Consider the following 25,171-nt stretch of genomic DNA (forward strand, 5'->3'; position numbering starts at 1 on the left):
TCTCTCTCTAAAATGCTCATACCTCTCTTTAACATCATTAGACAATCGTTCCAAAATAATCCCCAAAGGCTATTTATTAAAACGGGGTCGGGTTATAATATAGGAAAAATGGACCCTCCAAACTCAGATCTGCAATCGCAGAATGGACCGCATAACAAATATGCAGTCTGCAAAATGGGCCGCGAAAATGATGCCAAGAGCTGGGCTGGTCTGGACCGGTCTGTGATAGGTCCGCAGTCCGTAGACCACTTATGCGACCGCAGAATGGACCGTAGAATGACCCAACAAAAATCTTCATGCCAAATTTGCGACGAAAAATGCGGGCCACAAAATGGATATGCAATCGCATAATGGACCGCAAAATGACCTTCAAAATACAACAACTTTATTCTCAACTATGCGATGATTATGGGGCCCGCGAAATAGTTTTGCAGTCGCGAAGCAGACCATAGAATTTTCTTATTCTACCAAAAGTTTCCATCCACTCCTTAGTATATTCTCAAACACATAAGTCTACCTCGGCACCACATAACCTCAAATTCCTAGACGAAATTTTACAGGGCCTTATATTTTGGACATGTTTCGGAATGGTTTTGAACTGAAATAGGTTGTTGGTGTGTTGGTGTCTCCGATGTCACAATTGCGAGCACCAACCTCAAAATTGCAAAGGGAACATATGAAATTAGATATCACATTTGCGATGCTTCACTCGCAATTGTGAAGTGTATGCCATTCTGGGTAGGTTAGCATTTGCGACATTTTAGTCGTATTTGCAAAGGGAGCAGGCTTCGCAATCGCGAAACCTATGTCATATTTGCAACTTCCCGCTTAGGTTGTCAATAGCCGCAAACTTTTGGGAAATTGTGTAAAGATCATAGATTTACTTATTGTAATTGGTTTCCCTTGCATTGTTTAATGATATTAAGTCATTTTAGTTTAGATTTGAGCCATGTGGAGGTAAATTTTATGGGTAAGTATCTTGTCTAACTTTGTGTTGGGGAACTACCCCTTAGGATTTGGATTTGATTGTGTTAATTGTACTATGTGGAAGATGTGTACACGAGGTGACGAGTGTGTATATGAGCTTTATGTGGTATTTTGACTGTTTTAGTCTTTTAGACTTCTTCCATGCATTTAATTGAATTTGTTATAACATGTTACATCTTTCATTGTTAAATTTACTCTCACATTCTCTAATTGACGTTGTTAGCATTTGTTCTATCCTTTATTATTTTAATTGCTCGTATATGCTTTAATTGAAGTTGATACCTCCCTTACTCTCTTGTTACCCTTTTTATTGTTGAATTACGCTTACTTGAAGTTATTATTTCGTGGAATATCTTCTTGTTGGGTTATTGATGTTGAAGTTGTGAAAGCCATTATCTAAACTTGCAAAATCAGAATGATAAAGCCTTACAGAGTATGCAAGCCCGGGAGCAACAAATCAAAAGATTGTTCCATGACCAAAGAAACACCAAGTTGAGAATTTTAGAGATAGCTGACTACACCTCCAAGAAGTGCAACGACTCTGAGAAAATGTGCAAGGCTATGGTTTTTGCTATATTGTTGAACTTCGCACACCAGATTACGATTGATTTGGAGATCCTCTATGAAGAGATTAGAATCAAGCCAGAGCAATGACCAACGGATGTCACTAAAAAGATTTAATAATGTTTTCAAAGTGTTTTGCTTTTTGAGTCTAGAGTTGTTTACTTTGTATAAGCTCTTATGATTATCGAGTCTGTTTGTATTTCTGCCTTAAGTTTGTTTTGGTACTTCTTTCATTGTATTTCCATTTGGATTCATTTTTTATTTTGCTTTGAGTCGTGTAATGATATCCAAAAAGATCTTGTTTTAATGAAATATTGAGAAACCCAAAAATATTATCTTCCTTTATTTCTTTTGCATTTATTTCCATGAACTACGTAATGGTCTGATTAATTCGGCACCATAAAATATAGGTAATCCCTAAAGGATGCGATCGAAATAGTGTTTAAACCCTTGTGAGAAATTAAAATCAAAATAAGGAAAAATTGAGCACAATAAGACAAGAAGAGAACCGTGAGAAAGAGAATAAAAAGAAAGAAAGAGAGACATAAATAAGATGTGAGATAATGAATGAATCCGGTAAAAGACATGCAACCTTTAAAACATTCGATAGAAGTGTTTAACTGCTAGGTGCATTGTATCTCTATGTGCGATCTCCTATTTGATAAATGCTCCGTACTAACAAGACAAGATTTCCTTTTGGTGGTTTGTTTGTTGTATCCTGGCCTCTCATCCACATTTCAGCCGCTCAAAAGGAAGTATATCAATGACAACCGAGAGTAATATCCCTATCATCAACCCAGAGGACAACCCGGCACTGGACGTTCTGGTAGAGTCAGCCACGGCTAAAGAAAACAGAATCCTTCGAGTCAGGATGATGGAAATGTGGGAAGCGTGGATAAATAAAAAAGAGCCCCATAGCTCTTTCTCCGGGTTCCTTGAGATTGTCCCTTGGACGGGAAGAGTTACCCATGTCTCTTTTCCATACCCATTCATTCCTTATGAGTATGGACCTACACCCAATAGTGTCACGGGTATGCTTTTTGCTACTCGTCTCCACAAACCACAACCAAGACTTGCACCGGTAGTCATCACCGTTGCTCCTATTTTTACTACCCCACAATTGAGCATACAAATACCCTATAATGAACCACCAATTATCACCCTTCAGGGTCCCCACTTTTTACCTGAAGTGATCTATGCAACATTCGACTCTTGCAATCAAGTCCCATAATATGGCTCTCTGGTCAAGGTTGACAAAACTGCTAAAAGTGTTGAGCAGGGAGAAATGGCTGTGAAAATGAAACGTATGGAGCAAAGTGTAAAGAATATTCAGGGCCTGAATGGCTAGAAGAGTGTGTCCTATTTTGATTTGTGCACGTTCCCACATGTGCACTTGCCTGTCGGGTTTAAAACTCCCAAGTTTGAGAAGTACAAGGGGAACAATGACCCTATTACTAATTTAAAAAGATTTTGTAACCAGCTGAGGGGTGCCGGTGGTATGGAAGAATTTTGATGGCGTACTTCGATGAAAGTATGACTGGAATTGCTTCAAATTACTACATGGATCAAGAGATCTCGCACTGGCATGTGTGGGATAATTTAGCCCGAGATTTTGTCAGGCAGTTTCAGTACAACATATACAGTGTGCCTGATAGAAATTCCTTGTTAAACATGAAGAAGAAACCCACAGAGAGCTTCTGCGAGTATGCTATCAAATGGCGGGAGAAGCCGGCGAGGGTCAAGCCGCCCATGGATTACACCAAAATGATAACTGTTTTCCTTCAAGCCCAAGAGGCGAACTATTTTCAAAACATGATGTCTACCATGGGCAAAACTTTTGTAGGGGCAATAAAGATAGGAGAAATAGTCGAGAATAGTTTGAAATCCAGAAGGATTATGAGCTAGGATGCTCACAAAGGCACATCTCAGTCTATCCAAAATAGTTTAGGATGTTTGGCAAACCGAAAAAAGATGAAAGAGGGAGCCATGATGGATTTAAGTTTGAGGGGGGTGCGGAGGGCCTTTAACCACTCAAATATACGCCGAGTACCCCACAACATTACTATCCTCACCAAAAAATCGCTTATGTCGTGGCCCCCCCAGAATACCTGGTAACGAATCCACAACCTTATGAACGGCCTCAAAACCATCAAACGAGACCTGCACCTACCAGAAATCACAAACACAATCTAACATATGCCATACAATCCTCGACCTCAACCAAATGTTCGTCAATACAACCCTCATTAAACGGAACCTCCCAAAAGGAACAACTTTACTCGCATTGGAGAGCCGTATTCAAGTCTTTTCCTATAATTGATTCGGTTGGGTTTATTAAAACCTGTGGTGGCGAATAGGACAAACCCTAACTCCCCCTCATACAGAGTAGACGCGAACTGTGTGTATCACTCAGGGGCTATGCGGCATGACACTGAAGACTGTTGGACCTTAAAAAGAGCTGTAGAAGACAACCCGATCGAGGTCAAATCCATAATTATCTAGGAAGAGAAAGCCCCAAATGTGACTGACAACCCTTTGCCTTCCTATAACAATGGACCAGCAATTGTCATGATAAGCGACGATCGAGATTATGATCCAACATATAAAACTATCATTACCATTGCTACTCCCAAAGATAAATCAAAAATGATCGCCAAGTCTGAGAAAAAAGGAAACTCTGGCCCCTCAAAGTTTTGGAACAAAAACATAATCAATGTCGGAGGGAAAGTTAGTGCTATATGTATCGAAGGCATCTGACAAAAAATAATTCATTCTGAGTGTCCCCGATGATATTAACAAAGAGAAGCTCACATTGAGCGTACCAAAGCTATATATTTCAAGGGGATGACCAAGGATTGTGTGGGGCCCAAGGATGCTGGAAAGGCTGGTAGTGCCTGTGGTAATCAGTCTGACACCTCAAATCCAATAAGATACCACAACCATCCCTTGGAAATATAACAAGACAGTAGTCTCTTACAAAGGGAATGAAGTCGTAAGGGATGGTAATGTTATGACCCGATCGGGGAGATACTATACTTCATAGGAGTTGAGGAAAGCCAAGCAAAATCCTGATAGCCAGATGCCTTTGAAGAAGCCTGTCACCAATGAGGAAGCTGAGGAGTTCTTTAACAAAATGAAAGCTCTTGAATATTCTATTATGGATCAGATCAGGAAAACCCCGACCCAAATTTCTCTCGTATCACTCCTGCTATGTCCAGATGAACATCAAAAAGTGTTAGTCAAAACTTTAAATGCAGTTTATGTTCCTCATACAACGACGGTGGGGAAGTTGGAGAGGATGGCTGAGAGAGTTTTTGAAGTAAACAAAATATCTTTCAGTGACAGTGACCTACCTGTTGATGAGGCTGGACATAACAGAGCTCTCCACGTAATTGTTATGTGTGAGGGACACTATGTGAAGAGAGTTATGCTTGATGGTGGCTCAGGGGTTGACATTTTCCCCCTTTACACTCTCCAAATATTGAAGATCAACACAGACTAGATCTGAGATAACAATGTTTATGTCTATGCCTTTGACAGAATAAAGAGGGATATCATTGGAGAGATTGATCTCGTGCTAACCATTGTATCCATAGACTTCCAAGTAACATTTCAAGTCCTGGACATAGAAACATCTTACAATTTCCTATTGGGAAGACCTTGGATCCATGCTGCTAGAAATATCCCTTCCACGCTTCATCACATGGTCAAATTTGAACACAACAACCAAGAAATTATCGCCCATGGGGAAGATGAACAATAAATTTGCAAGGATCCATCAAACACGTGTCTCGAGGTAAGGGAAGGTAGCGAGCCTAACATCTACCAAACTTTTGAAATAATGGCAGTCGATAGGTGTGAGGAGGGGAACCCACTATTAGAGCCTTACTTGTCAGCCACATCTGTTATGGTAGCCACTGAAATGCTCAAGAATAGGTATAAGCCCAGGAAAGGACTAGGAACATCGTTACATGGCATCACTGAGCCTCTTATGGCGATCGAGAAGAAGAGAGCTTTTGTACTGGGTTTCAAGTCCACGCCACCTGATGAAAAGTTGGCCAAGAATCACAAATAAAATGGGTTGGTTCCCTCAAAGCCTAATCCCACACATTTCACAATCCTTCGTCAAGCCAAAATATGATGAGGAAGAAGAGGTCTTCACTTCTGAAGAGATAGATAAGATATGTGAAGGGTTGAAAGAAATTACTGCAAGAGCCAAATATTCCAAATTGGGAAGGCCCAAGTCGTGCTGAGGTGCAATACATGGGCCCCGACTTTGAGCTCAAGAACTGGGAGGCTGCCCCCTTCCCGGTCAGAAGGGAATCCTGATAGTCTGTTTTGTTGTCTTTTCTACATCTGACTGATTTTGTCATTTTCTTCTTATCTTTTAAATTCTGTTAATGCGGACTTTAATAATATTATATGCTTGTGGAATTCATATCAAGATCCTAAAATATTGTCTAACTTCAAAATAATGAATCAAGAAGTAGATTATGATAAAGATGAGGGTTTTAGGGAAATAAACTGAGAATTGGAACAACATAATAAGCCTAAAACAAATCTAAATGAAACCGAATCAACTAACCTGGGAAGCTCAAAAAAGTTTAGGGAAACAAAGATAAGCATCCATACTGACTAGAAAACCAGGGATGCCGTAGTCCGACTTTTGTTTGAGTTCAAAGATGTGTTTGCATGGTCCTATGATGACATGCTAGGTTTGAGTGTGGATTGGGTGGTACAAAAATTTTGCACTTATCCTGATTTTTCACTTATCCACTGAAAGCAAAGAAAGTTCAAAATAGACGTGGGTGACAAAATAAAAGAAGAAATCACAAAACAGTTAAAAGCTAACGTGATCAGAGTCGTCCGTTAAACTACTTGGTTGGCCAATGTGGCCCCTATACCAAAGAAAGATGGAAAACCCCGGGTTTGTGTTGATTGCAGAGATCTAAATAAAGTAAGTCCCAAAGATAACTACCCCTTTCCAAATATCCACATCCTCGTTGATAACTTTTTCAAGCATGAAATACAGTCTTCTATGGATTGTTATGTTGGATACCATCAGATCTTGATGGATGAGAAAAATGTAGAAAAGGCCGCTTTCACCACACCTTGGGGCACATGTTGTTACAGGGTCATAGAAATTGGTTTTGAAGAATTAATGGTAGGATAGGAACTCACATTTTAAAATATATTTTCCCGCTCTAATTACTAAACTTTTATTATATTTGAGCCTAATTGTTAGTATTCGTATTTATTACGCGTGTTATATTGTGTAGGATGTGATTTCGAGGGAAGAAGAAAGTTTTGAGCTAAAATGAATGATTTGGAGCTTTGAAGTCTGAGTAGAATCCCAAGAAATTAAGTTGAGATCATGATCGGAGGTTGAGGACCAAGCCTGGATGTCAAAAAGTGAGAAAAAGTGATACTCTAAGAAAAATGCACTACTGCGCCGCGGGGCATAAAATACTAGTGTAAAATTCCTGCAGAGTGAATAACACCTCTCTGAACTTTCCCACTGGCAAGCATGGGGCAACGCAAAGCGTGTTGTGCCTCTGTATTTTCCTTAGAGTAATGCCCCACTACGGCTTGGAAAGAATAGTTTCGTCCGGGCCCGTTCCTACGTGGCATAAATACATTAAAAGCACAATTTTTAGAGGACTTTTGACCTATGGAAGATTGGAAGAGCATTGGAGACTAAAACCACAAGGATTCATCATTCTTTCCTCAACTCAACACCCAAGTTTAGATTGAATTCATATTTTCTTATTCTTCAACTTTATTTGTGATGACTTTTCCCATGATTATTGAGTATTTTACTTTAAGGTTTGACGGATATGGTATTTTGATTGATATTTGTAGATTTTAACTCTAGTTCTTTGAATGAATTCATTTATGTTGCTTTGTATTGAATGCAACTTTATTCACCAGTTTATTTAATTGAAAGAGGAATACTTTGGTGATTATATTTGCATTATTTTGCTTGGTTTAATTCAGTTATTCTTTTAAGTAATTGAAAGAGCTTGTTGAATGTTGATTAAATCAAGTTCGATGAATATTCGAGAGACGTTTTCCTAAAATACTAGTCCATAAATGTGTTTTTGCGTATCTTCATGGTGCTTTATATTAGTTTACCCCGTATAGTTCAGATTTAATCGAGAGAGGAGTTTTGGATATACGATTGAACTAATCATCGAGTGAATTCATGAGAATCATTATAGCATAGGAGTGGATTGAATTAGAGTTATATCCCTAATAGCTATCTTGCACCTATCCTATCATGACCCTTATTTCTCAGATTAGTTCAGTGTTGCTCACATCTTGTCTTTCCTTAATTAATTGTTAGTTGATTTAATTTTAATAGTTAGTTCAAAATTACTCAATCAAAGTGTTAATCATCCATAATAGTGTTTACGCGAGAAATTACTTAAATATTATTTAAATTTAATCCATATGGAGACGATAATTAAACTATATTATCTTTGGCTAGCGAGCATTAATTCCGTATTGTGTTTTGCGCTCGTCAAATTTTGGCGTCGTTGCCGGTTGGCAATCAAGAGTGTTAAAAAAATAGCTTTTGGTGCTAATTCAGGAACTTATTTTATTTTATTGTTCACGATTTTTCTCTTTCGTGTGCAGTCAATAGGTGTTTACTTCTCCGACGTATGACTTGATAATCTTCAAAGGAAAGTGATCACATACGATCCAGAGGTGGAAAAGTGTCTGCTATAGTTGAGGAAAGAGAAAGAACTCACCGAAAAATTCTTGGGGCAATCATCAACCCAAGAGAATATGGCTAGAAACGGTGAGAAGGTAGTTGATTTGGCTGCATGGGAGGCAGCCCAACAGAGAGAACAAGTTGTACAAGTAGCAGCTAAAGTAGCCCTTAGAGCTGCTGATGATATTGTCGAAGAGGATGGGGGTCAGAGATATGATCTAAATTGACTCGTGGTTGAAGACTAATTCAAAAATATGGCACACATGCCTAGAAGAGCATTAGGTGACTATGCAAGACTAGTCTACAATAAGGGACTGTTAAGTGTGACCCGTCGCAGCAAATAATTTTGAGTTGAAGCAAGGCTTACTTCAAACCATTCAGAACAACTATGTATTTAGAGGGAAGGTAAATGAAGATCTTAATACTCACTTGATGAACTTTAAGGAAATCATGAATAACTTCCAGTACAACGGAGTTTCAAAAGATGCTGTCTACTTAAGGGCATTCGCCTTTTCACTGAAGGATGACGCAAAGTACTGGATTCTTATCTTACCAACTAGGTCAAAAGGACATGGGAACATATGACTAAAACTTTTCTTGACAAGTACTTCTCAGCTTCAAAAATAGTGAAATTTAGAAGGGAAATCCACAACTTCTCCCAGGAAGACACTGAAACGGTCTTCTTGGGAAAGATTCAAGGAGATAGTGAGAAAGTGTCAGCATAATGGAATCGAATTGTGGATGCAACTCCAGGACTTTTGGGATGGACTGACACCTTTCTCACGACGAAATATGAGTATTGCAGTTAGAGGTCCTTTAATGAAGAAAACTCCCGAGGAGATTATTGCGATTCTTGATGAGCTCTCTGAAGATGCTAACCAATGGCCCGCTGAGAGTAATGATAGAAGAAAATCAGCTGGGATTCACCAAGTAGACTTTAACACATCAATGCAAGCCCAGCTTGACACCATGGCCAAAGAGATAAGAAAGTTGACCTTAGCCAATGTCCAGAGCCAACTATCATCAGTTTGTGACTTTTGTGCAATGAGTCATCCAACACATGAATGTCAGGCCTCGACTACAGATGAAGTGGTAAATGTTATGGGAAGCTTCGATAGAGGTAACTACCAAAGTGGTAATAATTTTAACTTCATGGGACAGAGGCAGCCAAGCTTTTCTTGGAGTTCACCAAGTGGTAGTCTGAACTCATAGCAGCAGAATAATCCGAGCCTCAGGGACAAGGAGGTCCATGATTTCAAAATCAACAGAAGCAGCAATACCAGCCTCCACAGTCCAATCAGTCTAGCATGGAAGAGTTGATGAAGGTCTTTATTATTATGACAGATGAGAGGCTTGAAACTCATGGCACATCTATCCGAGAACAGGGAATAGCCATTGGAAACATGGAAAGAAAGGTGGGGCAACTTGCTAATATATTGTCTTAGATTGTTCTAGGAACTCTCCCAACTGATACTGAAAGGAATATAAAAGAAAAAATAAATGTAATGTCCTTGAGAAGTGGGCAAGTATTGAAGGACCCCATAGCAAGACAAAAGGGTGAGTTGATTGAAAGACAAGTGGAGATTGTGTAGGAGCAGAAAAATAACGACAATCAAGAAGGTGAAGTGAGGGTAGATCCAGATGATGGTCTGAAGAAGAAAGGGAGGACTAGAGATCTGAAGAAGAAGAAGGATGGGAATTCAATGAATAAGGAGACTGAGGAAAGCAAATACATGTCAGGTTTAACTTTTGCCCAGAGGCAAGGAAGAGAGAAGCTAGACAAACAATTTGGGCATTTTCTAGAAGTGCTCAAGCAGGTGCATGTTAATCTAGCTTTCACAGAGGTACTCTCTCAAATGCCATAATATGCTAAGTCTCTGAAGGAGATATTTTCAAACAAGCTTAAAGTGGAAGAGACATCGGTTGTCATGACAGAGCATTGTAGTGCCATTCTGCAGAATAAGCTCCCTCAAAAGTGTGGAGATCCAGGGAGTTATACTATACCTTGCTCTTTAGGCAGTACTAAATTTGAAAAATATTTGTGTGATTCAGGTGCTTCTATTAATCTTATGTCTCTGTCTATTTTTAGGAAATTGGAGGGGGAGATTGGAGAAATCAGATCTATACTTGTGTCTTTGCAACTGGCGGATTAGACCACAATCATACCTGAAGGAATAGTGGAAGATGTGCTAGTTCGGGTAGATAAATTTGTGTTCCATGTGGACTTCATCGTGGTGACTATGGAAGAGAATAAGGAGGTCCCTTTGATTTTAGGTAGACCCTTCTTGGCTACTGACAGAGCTATTCTGGACATTCAGATAAGGCAACTCATGCTAAGAGTGGGGGAAGAAATGATGGTTTTCAAAATAGAGGAAGCAGTGGGGGAACCGAGAGATAAGTTGATGGCATACTCTGAATTCAAGGCAAAGGCCCTAAAAGAGCGATCTGGAGAGGGTAAGCATGAAAAGTGTAGGGTCTACCCGAAAAAAGCAGAAAAAAACTTTCAGCATGGATGTGTGCACTAGGTCATGTGTGCAAAATGGATCCTGATTTTGATTCAAACCCAGACTAGATAATTCAGGGGAGTTTCTTCGATTCAAACCCAGACTAAATGGGAGTTCTTATCCTTTTGTTATTGGCACTTGATATTTTTGAGCTGTCGAGATAGAATACGAGATTGAGGAATTGATATTGTTAAAAGAAATTTTTGAAGATTGTGTTCGTTACAGATTTAACTCATTACTATTGTTGTACTCTTTTCTGTTTATGATTTCCCATATTGATTTAATGGACCGCTAGAAAGTGTCGATGTCGATCACTCATCACTACTTCTCCGAGGTTAGGCTAGATACTTACTGGGTACGCGTTGATTTACGTACTCATGCTGCACTTCTGCACTAAATGTGAAGGATCTGACAAGTTCATTTGATTATCATCTTGGCGCATAGGCGCGGCTATTGAGGTGACTTCTTGTGAGCTACATTCAAGGCTACGCATCGCAGTCCACAAAGTCTCCATCGTATTATTTATTTTATCTTATCTTATTTACATTCTAGATAGATGTTGTATTATAATTGTACTCCTTAGTAAAAGCTCATGCACTTGTGACACCAGGTTTTGAGAGTACCCACTGGGTGTTCATTATTGTAATTCGTGTAATTATTGTCATTTCACCTTGTAATTTATACCCTATACAGAAATTGAAAAATAAAATCAGGGGTGTTCTATGAGTACTAGACTTTACACTATTTATTCAATGGGATTCATGATTTCAAAAATAATAAAATGAGTAACTAAGTTGATTAATCACCGTTGGCTTGCCTGACGGCGGCGTTAGGTACATTCACGACCTATAGTAGATTTTGGGTCGTAACAGCTTGGTACCAGAGCTCTAGGTCACGTGGGTCTCACGAGTCATGAGCAAGTCTAGTAGAGTCTTGCAGATCGGTACGGAGACGCCTATACTTATCTTCGAGAGGCTACATGGTTGTTAGAAGAACTTCCCTTCTTGATTCCTCATCGTGCAATTTGATTCATTTGAGGCTTATGCCTTTATTTCCTTCCTACTCAATCTTATGCAACGCGGAATGATCTTTATCAATTGGGAATCAAGGAGTTGTGGTGGTACTGCAGACGTGGTGCAGGATATTTTTCCCTACATATTCGAGCGGGCTATTATCATCACCTTGCAGAAGGATGTTCTTTTATTTCAGTTGAGTATCTGTATTTCCTATGGTTTCAAGACTGTGCACAGATTGATATGATGTTCATCCGTTGTTATCGTACAGTGTTGGTGTAATGGTAGGGTGCTTGTTTACGTGGCAGTGAATGACTCAAAGAAAGGTTTCTCAGTGCATGGTTTAGAGATTCGGCATTTAATTCCCATGGAGGAAAGGCAATCGGACTATGGATGTTCAAGCTTTGGTTGATGGAGTAACGAGACTTGATATTTTCGAGCGTGGTGGAATTCTCATTTGTGATATGGTGTCATCGTCCTTGTTTGAACGCATTAACATTCGTCGGTGTTATGGTCTTCTTTGATTTGACTTCGGGGAAGGGTGTTGTGAAATAGTGCCTGGAGAAAGAGATGGCGGTGTGTAGAGGTTCATAATTGAATCGGTGTTTCTAATGCTGATGGATGGAGAAAGATGATCTTCGAGTAGGTTTAGAGGTGGTAGAAATTTATTAGTTCAAGGGCTACATAGATGGATTGTGATTTTAGACAACATTTAGGTAGCGAAGGATGAGGAAGGACATGGTGGGAGATGTCTCGCGGTGGTTGAATTACTAGCAGGTCAAGTATGAAAAGCAGAGGTTGAGAAGTAGCTTAAAGGAGATGGTTTAACCAAAGTGGGAGTGGCAGGGTAGTGTACGGATTCTATGGTAGGATAGACACATTCCTTGGGAAAGTTTAGAGCGATTTGGGAATCATGATGGAAAGAGACTAGGTCTACGAATTTCACTTAGGACGGTGGCTACTATACTGAGGAAGATTAAATATGGCAGAGAGGAGTTTGCTTGAAATGAAGAGGGGTGTGAAAACTTGATTATCATTTTGGGGATGTAACGTGACTTTGAGTCTGGAATGTATTGGTTGACTTTTAGTTGATGTCAATGGGGAATGAACAGACTTGTACAGCTGGTGGATGAGCACGGGCTCACTAGGGTTTACTAATTTCATGGTAGTTGTACCCAGTGCAGCGTCATTGGAAGATGTCGGTATGGAAATTCCACAAGTGAACTATCTCCTATGCACAGGTTAGCGGTTGCGTGATTTTGATTAAGTTTATACGAAGAGTTCTACTTACTATGCAGCAGGATGTCGAGTATGCGATTATGGCTGATAAATTTGGAATGTTCATGAAAAGTTTAACAATAAACTACGAGAAATATGGCGGGTTGACGGTGCGAGATCATGGTAATTGAGAAGGAGGAATCTTTGTCGGTTCTACAACATATGATGATAGTTTAAAGCAAAGTAGGGGAGCCCACCGTCTACGATTGGATCGCGTGGTTGTCAGCTTATTATTTCTGATTATCGGTGCATTGGTGGATCAATTATGACTAAGAAAATAAAAGATCAAGGATGATTCGAGCAAAGAACTTGATAAATGTGTGCTATATTTTGCCTTATTGGTTCATGTGCAGGTTTTGGGAAGACTTAGAGTTTATGCTTCTTGTGGATGTGGTGTACAAGGAAAATAATTCATCTGATTGCTTCTTTGGGAGTGTTCATGTGGTAACAGAGCGTTGGAGTTTGATTATATTCGGGACCAGGTCAGAGTGGGTGACTCTCAATAATGGTTCTAGTGGGTGCAAGAATTAAAGTACGGTGTTTAAGGATTTTGGGTTCGTGGTGTGGCTGAAGACCGGGATTTTTCAGCAACGTGAATACTTGGGGAATTTTCTATGTTATCATCGGGTCTGCTGGGTAGTATTAGTGAAATGGAAGAAATAGTTTCGGATTCATGGGAGGTCTTTCAAAATGGGTGTACCAGTTGGAGATGCTATTGTGCGCGTGAGGAGGGTATGAGATGGTTTATAGGTATTGAGATAATGTGGTCTCGTGATTCGGGTCACTCGGGATGAGTGTTGATTGAGTTCGTTATGTTTTTTAAGGGAGCTATTATTAATTCTAATCAAGTCAAGAGTGAATTAGAAGAAGTTGGGTCAGTTAGTAATGGTTTGAATCAGCATGATTGTGGCAATGATCAATTCCTTCGTCGTGTTAGTTATCTAGGTGGTTTGTGGTTGTACGTGTGGGCTTGACATCCTCCATAATTTGATTGATTTGGAGGTATTTGATTATAATGGTATGTTATGTGTAGATGGATCCCGGAAGAGTTATGGTGGTTTAGACCACAACTTGAGGTTTGTATTTTCTGCGGTTATGGGAATTCGGTTGCGTGTTGCCATTGTTCCTCTGAAATGTGTTGAGTGAAAGAGGTTCTAGATGATGTAGTTTTTATTCTATTGGTGGTTCAGGAGTTATGATGAAATTCTTGTACTCTCGCGTAGCGGCATGATAGGTGCAGTGAGCGGCATGGGAATTGGAAGTTGAGGATCAAGGTTGCGGTTCTGGAATTTTCTTTAGTGCACCTGAGAACGGTGTCCTGTGTAGGCTTTGTGTATTGATTTGCGGATTCTTGATTTGCTTTACAGAATTAATACGGTTGGTGGTATGGATGTGCATACTTAGCTACCTGGTGCGGAAGGCCATGAGAGCGGGGAAATTTGTATAAGTGTAACATGTTAGTCACTTTATTGTTAAAGATTGAAACCAAGTATGGAGATTTTTGGTACTATTTAATAATGTGAGAGTTTATGCCTGGAAGGCGCTCTCTCCCTTTGGTTGTGAAAGGTGGGAGATTCTTCCGGATTGGGACGGTTCCTCGTGTGTGTCATGAATAAGGCCATTGTGGATCCTCGAAAGGTTGTTTGCCCAATATGGTATAATCAGGATTGTCTTGAGGTCCGTTGGTGGGTCTAATGTGAATGTGTGCTCTACATCAGGACGGATGCGTTCATTCGGCATAGCATTGCTTACGGAGGAGTCTTCAGGCATTGGATGTTATTCCCGTCGTCAACTATTCCATGTAATACTCTATTGTGACATGTGGGTTATGAGACGGCTTGATTATTTGCATATGTGTTGTGGTCCCGTGTAGCTTGTGGTATTATATGAGCAGGATGGCTCTCGAGATGCAGGTCATTTATTGCACCTTAGTCGTGCCTGGGTTTTGTAGCTTATGGCGCTATCCGTCTTCCCAAGGTTGTATTTTTGCACTTGGCATGCTTGTGGTCGATATTCGAGAATTTCGTAGGTATAAGCATTATGGCTTGATGGGTATTTCCTTATTTATTGTTATGTGTGGATTGAGTGGTACGCCGCCACGGGTATGTTGTTTGGATTGGGTTGCACGCCGCAACGGTATCATGTGTGGATAGGGTTGCACGCCACAACAGTGAGATGTTGAGTACAGTTCCCTATCTATTCTTGTGTATTTTGTTTCTCATTCTATGAGGAGGGTTCATAGAATATGTTCGACCATTTTATTTGTTATGTGAGCTGAGTAGTTCTTATCCAGTCGTTCCTCCTTATGTGTCATATTCAAGTTGTGGCTTGTTGGCGCATTAACGGCATCATGTGAGATATTGGTCAGTGTTTAAGGTAGTTTATTGCCTGGGCAGCTTGTACTGTGTGAGACGAGGTTATTAGACCTGAGATCAGTGCGATCGGAGTCATGTAGGGTATATTAAAGAGAACATATCCTTATTTAGTTCAGAATGAGGTAATGGTTCTCGTCAAGAGGAGAGACTCCGTGATTTATTGATTTGGCAGGTGGCTATTAGCTTCTACGCATCGTTTTCATCATTTCAGTATTGCGAGGGTTGGATCAGGGCTTATGCATATATGAGGTATACTATGGGCATCAGGTTAGTGAATTTGCAGCTTCTACGGTTGGAGGATGTTATTATGGGCAAACGACTTATGTGGTGCATGGTGTGATTTCAGCATCGGTGCATGATCATGTTTGGGTACAGTGTGTAGTGATTGATGCGGTGTTCGTATGTTAAAATCAGTCTCATGGAGAATTTTAGATGTTGGAATTTGGTTCTAAGGCTTGTTAGCTAAGGTTATAGGGACGATTTTTAGTCCAGCTCGAGCCAATGTGCTCACATGGTTATGGTGGCACAGGTAGGTGCACGAGGTGTTAAACAGTGATTTTGGACAACTCCGTAACAGTTCTTGGCACGTTCGAGAATGAACGTATATTTTAGTGGGGGGAGAATGTAACGACCCGACCAGTCATTTTGAGCTCTAGCTCGTGAATCAGTGGTTTGAGACCTTGAATAGCTTCACTTCATATTTTAAGACTTGTACGCATAGTCGAAATTGAATTTCGGGAAGTTCGGAGTTGAATCGGATGGAAAATTCTCAATTCGAAAGCTTTAAGTTGGAAGAGTTGACCAAGGTTTGACTTTTGAGTGAACGACCTCGGAATTGAGATTTGAAGGTCCCAATAGATTCGTATGAGATTTCGGACTTGTGCGTATGGTCGGGTTGAGTATCGGGTGGTCCGGGAGCATTCCGGTGCCTATTATGGAAAGTTGGCATTTTGGAGGTTTAAGAATTTTCTAAGTTTGGTTCAAAGAGGGCTTTTGTGTTATCGATGTCCGTTTGGGGTTCCTAGCCATGGAAAAGGTTTATATTATGATTTGTGACTTGCACGCAAAATTTTGCCCCCCCTCCCCTCCCCCCGAATGTTTAAGTATAATTCGGACGCGTTCGGCAAAGATTGGAAGTTGGAAAGTTGAAAAAAAAGGTTTTGGTTGTTGATTCGTAGTTTTGCTGTTGTTTAGCGTGATTTGAGGCTTCAACTAAGTTCGCATCATAATCGGGGACACGTTGGTATATTTGGTTGTGGTCTCGGGGGCCTCGGGTGGATTTTGGGTGATCAACGGATTGGATTTTGGACTTAAGGAAAAACTGGAAGTTCTGAATGCTAGTGTTTTCGCACCTGCAGATGAAGGACTGCAGGTGCGGTGCCGTAGGAGCAAGGCAGTGGCTCGCAGAAGCGACCTGGGCAGGGTTGGACTGAGGTCGCAGGTGCGAAGATGTTTTCCGCACATGCACGATCGCGGAAGAGGAAATGAAGGCGCAGAAGTGGAAGCGAGCAGCTAGGACATTTCCGCATAAGTGAAATTTTTGGCCACACCTGCGGAGCTGTAGAAGCGGTCAAATGACCGCAGGTGCGATGATCGCTGGGCAGAAGGCTTGTTTAAGTACGTGGGTTTGGCTCAATTTCATTTCATTTCTTCCATGGGAGCCGACCTTGGAGCGACTTTGGGGTGCCATTTTCATCATCTATTATGAGGTAAGTAATTTCTACTAGTTGTTAGTTAAATATACGAATTCGGGCTTGTAAATACATGGAAAATTGTGGAAACTTTGGGATTTTAAGAGAAAACCTAAAAATTGGTATTTTTCAATTTTAACCACGATTTTGGAAATGCAATTAGGAAAAAATTATATGTTTGAGTTCGTGGCGTTATGGATACTGATTTTCTTCAAGAATTTTTGGAATCCGGGCAACGTGGGCCCGAGGGTTGACTTTATTCATTTTTCGAGCGGTGTTGGGAATGGTTATAAATTAATTAATCATGATGTTGGAGTATATTGTTATTGGTTTTCATGATTGTTTGAGTAGTTTCAAATCGATGGCAATTGGTTTGAGATACTAGAGAGGCGTTGAGCCAGTTATGGAACTTCGGAGCGAGGTAAGTCTCTTGTCTAAATTTGTGAGGGGGTAACTACCCCTTAGGCGATGTAATTGTTATGTGCTATTAGTTGTGGGTGCTACGCACGAGGTGAAGAGAGTCCATACGTAGCTAAAGCATGTTTATGTCCGGGTAGACTTAGGACTTTACCATGTAATATTTGTAATATTTGAATTCATTCTGCTGACTTAATTAATTGAAATTATAACTGAACTTGATTTAGAAATATATACATATATATTAGGCCGAGCCTTATTACCTTTAGTTGTTGGCAAGCTTTTTGAGTAACGGTAAAGGTTATACTTACCTTATGTTGATATACTGTATCATAAGCTCGTGTCTCGTAATTCGATAATTCCTTCCCTTTCTTGTAGAGCGGGCAGAACGCCTCGGAAGGATTATGTACCACACTCTTATGGGAGCGGGTCATTTGCCTCGACAGTATAATAGATGCATCTATGATTCATGTCGCTCGACCCTCGACAGTGTACACGTTATGATGGGATCAGGCCGATCGCCTCGGCAGTATCATATTCTTTCTGATATCTGGTCGTACGACCTCATCATAATCGTGCGTTATATCGCTAGCAGTTCGAATATTCGCGAGATTTTCCTTCCACAGATGCCTTGCATTATATATGTGAATTCTTATCCATTTGTTATTGGCACTTGATATTTCCGAGCTGTTGAGAAAGAATACGAGATTGAGGAATTGATATTGTAAAAAAAAAATTGAAAGATTGTGTTAGTTACAGATTTACCTCATTACTATTGTTTTACTCTTATCCTTTTATAATTTACCATATTGATTTAGCAGACCACTAGTAAGTGTCGATGTCGACCCCACGTCACTACTTCTCCGGGGTTAGGCTAGATACTTATTGGGTATGCGTTGATTTACGTAATCATGTTATACTTCTGCACTAAATATGCAGGATCTGACAGGTTCATTTGATGATCATCTTGGCGCGTAGGCGCAGCTGTTGAGGAGACTTCTTGTGAGTTGCATTCCAGGCTACACATTGCAGTCCACAGAGTCTCCACCGTACTATTTATTTTATCCTTTTTATTTACATTCTAGACAGATATTATATTATTATTGTATTCCTTAGTAAATGCACATGCACTTGTGACTCCGGATTTTGGAGTACCTACTGGGTATTCATTATTGTAGTTCACGTAATTATTATCATTTCACCTTGTAATTTATACCTTATATGCAAATTGAAAATAAAATCACGGGTGTTCTATGAGTACTAGACTTTACACTATTTATTCAATGGTATTCATGATTTCGAAAATAATAAAATGAGTAACTAAGTTGATTAATCACCGTTGGCTTGCCTGACGGCGGCGTTAGGCGCCATCACAACCTATAGTGAATTTTGGATCGTGACACATGAAAATGACCAAACATTTGGAAAATCACATGTTGACAAAAGGGCTAGGAAACGCGAATTATATAGACTGATGCCACTTGATTAAAAAGAGGCCCTTTTGGCATGACGGCGTGCAAACATGGGTGAATTGAAAAGACGACGGTCTACCGAATCTTCAATTAGTTTTGATACAGCTAACACATCATCCTCTAATGCTTCCAATGTTTCAACCAACCAAAGTTCTCTTATTATAAAAGATTCATTGCCTTTTTCAAGGAAAAGAACAGGTATGACTAAAAATCAAGGTTTGTTTAAACTGCATCTACTAAGAATAGTAGTGATTACCTTTTTTCTGGGTTAATAATCTACTCAATACTAGAGTTTTCATATGCAGGGAATGTTTTCGCAAATCCTGGTTGTTCGAGAGTATGCAAGCAGAAAATACTTATGTTAAATTAAAAGAAGCACTGAGATGCTAATTTTGTGGAGTAAAAAAAATTAAATATGAACCGCCTGCATTCTGTTGTGGTAACAGTTCTATTCAACTAATATCACATGAAATGCCAACAGAGTTAAGAAACCTTTATCTGGAAAATATTGAGGAATCAAAATATTTTCGAACTTACATTAGAACATTGCGTTCACATCCTTGGTGTAACTTATGACAAAGAGCTAGCAAAAAAAAATAATGGTGTCTATACATTCCGTGTTCAAGGGCAAATGTATCATTTTATAAATGACTTGATACATGCTGGTCAAAAAGGAAAAAACCTTCAGTTATACTTCATTGATAGTGAAAATGCAGTGGAAAATCGAATGACATGTTCAAACAAACAGAATGAAGATATTATAATAAGTTTGATGGATATACTAAAAATTAATCCTTACTCAATATTTTTGAAATCCATAATAAATATTTCATAATTATCTAATTTTTACATTGCACTTAAGAGTGATGCTGGTTTAGATCAACGAGTATACAACTTAACAACTGTATCAGAAGTTGCAGGTATATGGGTCGAATAAGATATCAATAACTCTATTCCTGCACCACATATCTGCATATATACGAAAAGTGATAGAAGTCAGCTGGTATTATTATTATAGTTGTTATGATCCATTACAATATCCATTATTGTTACCTTACGGTCAAAATGGATGGCATTATGATATTAAAAAAATTAAGCATTCTACTGGTAAATCAAAAACGCGAATATACTGTGAACATGAACCATTACTTTAATGAATATGTGTTCAATTAATGGATTACTCGATATGGAAGCTGAGGTTATGCAAAAAGAAAAACGAAAAAGAGATAATATTTCTTGTCATAAATATTATTGTTACAAACTTCAAATAAGAGATGATGAAAATATACTTTTACATGCTGAAAGATTATTTCAACAATATATTGTGGATGAATGGATAAAAATTAAAAGCCAAAGATTAGACTTTGCTTCTTTTAATCAAGATTTATTCAGGGTTGATGTATTAGGCGGGCTCTTAGATATTCAACGATATAGGGAAAGAGAAGCTTCACAGGTTGGAAAATAAAGAATACTCTCACTTAGCTTTACAGGAGGCCCAAGAGATATGCGTCGAAGGTATATGGATGCCATTGCATTAGTGCAATGCTTTGGAAAACCAGATATATTTTTTACTAGACGTGTAATTCTTCTTGGCCTGAAATAAAAGAAAACCTTCTGTCGACAGATGAAACACAAAATAGACCCGATTTAGTTAGTCGAATATTTCGAGCAAAACTAGAAGAGTTGAAAAAGGATATTCTCAAAACACAAATATTTGGCAAAGTTGCAGCATTTATATATACAATGGAATTCCAAAAAGGGGAAATTTCACATGCTCATTTTCTTATAATACTTGATGAAAAATATAAATTACTAACTCCTGAAGTATATGACCGATTTGTATATGCTGAATTACCGGATGAAAGAGAAAATCCTACACTATATTCACTTGTTATTGATCACATGATGCACAGTCCATGCGGAGAATTAAATCCAAAAAATTCTTGTATGAAAATAAAAAAGGTCACTGTAAATTTAAGTATCCAAAAGAGTTTGCAGAACGAACAACTAAATGAAAAAAATTGTATCAAATTTATAGAAGACGAAACACTGGAAAGAAAGTGCAAATAAGAGGACACCTTCTTGATAATTCATGGTTGTTCCTTATAATCCATATTTACTTTGTAAGTTCAATTGTCATATAAATGTACAGATTTGCTCTGATATTAATGTTGTTAAGTACATTTATAAGTATATTTGCAAAGGACATGATAAAATTATATTTTCTATACATGCTAATGATACAAACATAGAGATAGATGAAATAAAGGAATACCAATCTGCTAGGTGGGTGTCACCATCTGAGGCTGCATGGCATATATTTGCTTCCCCTATTAGTTAAATAATTCCAAATATATATCATCTTCAGTTACATCTTGATGGACAACAACTTATTTCTTTCAAGAATACGGACAATATTAGTAAAATTGTGAACAATCTTATGGTTAAGAAAGCAATGTTAACTTAGTTTTTTTAATGAATCGAGAAAACAAAGATGCTATGGACTTAAATTTATTATATCGAGAATTTTCAATAACAAATAAAACATGGACATGTCGTCCACGAGGAAGTATTATTGGTCGTGCGGTGACATGTCATCCAACTGAAGGGGAAAGATACTATCTTAGACTACTTCTAATGAATGTGAGCGGACCAAAATCATATGAAGATTTGCAAACTGTAAATGGAGTGCAATGTAAAACATTTAGAGAAGCTGCAGAAAAAAGAGGATTATTACTTTGTGATAATAATTTGGTAGAATGTATCTCTGAAGCTGTAAGTTATCAAATGCCGCCCGGTTAAGATAATTATTTGCTATGTTATTAACCTATTTTAATCCAACTAAGCCAAGAGAATTATGGGAAAATTTTGAAAACCCAATGTCTGAAGATTTCAAAAAAAAAAAATCAAATATAGATACAAGAGAAATTTTTTACAAAGTGTTAAACCATATTAACAATATTCTTCATTCAATGGGCCATGATATAAATGAATTTGAACTAATTTCAGAAATGATAAAGCCATCTGCAATAGCAAAAGAAGCTAAAGATGTTCATTTCGAAAGAAGCATTATTGTTAGCGAATAAGATTTAATGTTAGAAAAAAAATTAAATATTGAACAAAGAAGAGCTTACAATATGATTCTTCACAGAATAGTTTCAAATAGACCAGAGCATTCTTTATTAACGGCCCCGATGGAACTGGTAAAAGCTTTTTATATTGTACTTTATTAGCTACTGTGAGGCACAGAGGATTTATAGCTTTAGTAACTGCAAGTTCCGGTGTTGCGTCTTCACTTCTTCATGGAAGTCGAACTGCTCATTCCCGCTTTAAAATTCTCATTGATGTTAATGAGAATTTCAGCTGCAATACTAGTAAGCAAAGTTCATTAGCATATTTAATAAGAGATGCAAAACTAATTGTATGGGATGGAATTTCAATGGCGAAAAAGGAAACGGTAGAAGCATTCGATTTGCTTTTAAGAGATCTAATGGAAACTAATATACTATTTGGTGGAAAGGTAGTTATCTTCAGTGGTGATTTTAGACAAACTCTTCCCGTAGTTCGTAGTGGAAAAAAGAAAAATTTTATTCGTGAAAGTTTATTGTGCTCTGAAATTTGGAATCAACTTGAAAAATTACAACTATCAGAGAATATGCGTGCGAAAACAGATCCTGCTTTTTGTGATTATTTAATGAGAATGGTGATAGAAAAGAAAAAAGACAAAATGCCCTTGGAAAAATTTAAATTCCTCATTCTCTCATTATTCCTTTTACTTCTGGAAAATAACCGTTGAATCTGCTCTTCCGAGTTACTTATCTTGATTTATACAGATGTCATTCAAAGCTTCTTTTATTACTTCTCGTGTTATTATAACAACCAAAAATGATTTTGTTGATGAAATAAATGACATGCTTCTTGCTCAATTTCCAACCACAAAATTTTTTTACATTGCTACTGATGAGACAATTGATCCGAAAGATCAGAGTGAGTATGAAGATTTTTTGCACACTTTAAATCCTGCTGGTTTTCCTCCTTATAAATTATCTTTGAAGAAAAATTGCCCGATTATGTTATTAAAAAATTTGAATCCCAATGAAAGTTTTATGCAATGGAACACGATTAATATGTAATGATTTTAAAACTCATGCCACCAGTGCAACAATATCTGGCGGCGATTTTAAAAATAGACATGTATTTATTTCGTGAATTCCACTCATGACATCAGAAGATGAGAAATTACCTTTCCCTTTTAAAAGAACACAATTTCCAATTCGATTGTGTTTCGCCATGACAATAAACAAAGCTCAAAGTCAAACATTAGATTTTGTGGGTATCTATTTGTGCGAACTTGTCTTTTATCATGGTCAATTATACGTTGCTTTATCAAGAGCCAAAAGCTCTAATTGTCTATTAATTAGACCACCTACGGCTGACGACGATGATGATCACTCTACATATAATATAGTCTATGATGAAATTATTAAAAAAGCTTTTTCCTGACCATATGCTATAATTTCTTATGGTAAATCTAATTATAACTTGATTGTCTTCTATATTATTTCATTTATATTAAACTTTGTCTATTTTTATGTTTAATGTATACTGTTATAGTAATATTAATATGTTGTAATTGCAGATTAATTCTACTATGGGTGAAAGGTTAACTATCAACATGATCATTCCCAAAACAGAAGAATGGACCTGTAAGATCCAAGCAATGGATAAAGGTCGTCCCAAAGACAACAAAGAGAAAACCAAAAAATATCAACTCATGACTCTACAGGATAAAGAGGTATTCTCTTTTAAATTCACAAATTTTCCAACAATAATTGAATTAATCCATTTTTTGCTCATATTAAAATTGGTGTATTTTGCTTGTATAATTTCCCCCAATTTATTTGAATATGATTATAATCTAATTGTATCTTATTTTCTTACAGGAAAATCAAGTTCAGGCCATCATGTATAATGTTGATATAACGCATTTTGAAGATCTATTTGATCCTTTCCACACTTACTTGGTAGTTGCCCCGGTAAAGGAGTCATCTTATTTATATGGAAATCCACTTAATAAATTCACTTGGACAATTGATAGAAGCACCATTGTTGAGCCAATTGAAAAGGTCACTCCTCCGCAGGATCCATTACCTCCGCCAATGCGGCTAACTATCACTGCGCTTGACACTTCCGAGTATCAACCCAAAGAATCTGAATTTGATATTTAAAGATTTGATTATCTCTATTTGTGCATATACAATCCATTTATTATACCTTCTCAAAAACAAAATTATTGTTATGACACAATGATTTTTCATAATGTATTAACTTATTTGTTGTTTCTTTTTTTGGTTTAACGCCGGATGTCATTGCTATTGTGATTAATGGTGGCCCTTCAACATATGCTGCAAATAGAAGAAGAATTCAAGAATTTATCATTATGGATAAGCAGTAAGGATATACCTCCTCCTATTCCTTTCATCTGTTTCTTGGCTGTAGCCCACTTGGGCCCACTTAGCCCGCGAGTCGGGACTGTTTAGTCCGGGATTATTAGTTTGTGCATTCGGTACCAGGTCGGTTCCTACAAAAAGACCACTAGGACCGGGACCGTTTAATTTGGGACCGGCCCGGAAATGGGGCCGGGACCGTTTGGACCGGCCCACTTAAGCCCGGGACCGGCCCACTTGCGACCCTTACTTGAAAGCAATGACCAATTATATCATAATATAAATCATCAGTATTCTGAATTGTTGTCATCTCAGGCTCATTTCATAATTCTTCTATATGCTTCAAATTTTGGGTTTGTGAATCATTTTACAAGTCCCCGAGGGAGAGCCTGGTAACCAATATTGCATTTTTTCAATAAGGCTTCAAAATAGTATTTGAACATCTTCTATTATTTTTTACAGGAAAAAAACGACAAAATTCACACCTGATAAAATTATGATTCTGTCAAACGTTTGCAAAGCAATAGTAATTAATAAGCTGTGAACTAACACCTGATAGTTTTCTTTCTAAAAAGTGCGAACAAATTGAAAGCGGCAGTCTTATTTCCTCATTAGAAGTTTGTAAATTAATTAATCTTTAGTTGTCAAAATTATATACATTACCTATAATAAATTTCCATAATTATGACCTCACAATAGCCTCAA

General features: G+C 38.2%; 2 protein-coding genes across 2 annotated transcripts; both read left to right on the forward strand.

The window, feature by feature from the left end:
• The first annotated feature begins 3,063 nt into the window (after positions 1 to 3,063).
• Positions 3,064 to 3,456, forward strand: LOC138907633 (uncharacterized). Its single transcript, XM_070198236.1, has one exon. It carries the CDS (start codon positions 3,064 to 3,066, stop codon positions 3,454 to 3,456), a length of 393 nt encoding a protein of 130 aa, XP_070054337.1.
• Positions 3,457 to 23,450: 19,994 nt separating this feature from the next.
• Positions 23,451 to 24,474, forward strand: LOC117275426 (uncharacterized). The gene is made up of 2 exons (XM_033654709.2): positions 23,451 to 23,814; positions 23,963 to 24,474. The coding sequence occupies exons 1-2, from the start codon at positions 23,671 to 23,673 to the stop codon at positions 24,245 to 24,247; spliced, it is 429 nt and encodes a 142-aa protein (XP_033510600.1). The 5' UTR covers positions 23,451 to 23,670; the 3' UTR covers positions 24,248 to 24,474.
• The last annotated feature ends 697 nt before the right edge of the window (positions 24,475 to 25,171 follow it).

Source organism: Nicotiana tomentosiformis, chromosome 3 (genome assembly GCF_000390325.3).
Source record: "Nicotiana tomentosiformis chromosome 3, ASM39032v3, whole genome shotgun sequence".
Taxonomy (NCBI): Eukaryota; Viridiplantae; Streptophyta; class Magnoliopsida; order Solanales; family Solanaceae; genus Nicotiana; species Nicotiana tomentosiformis.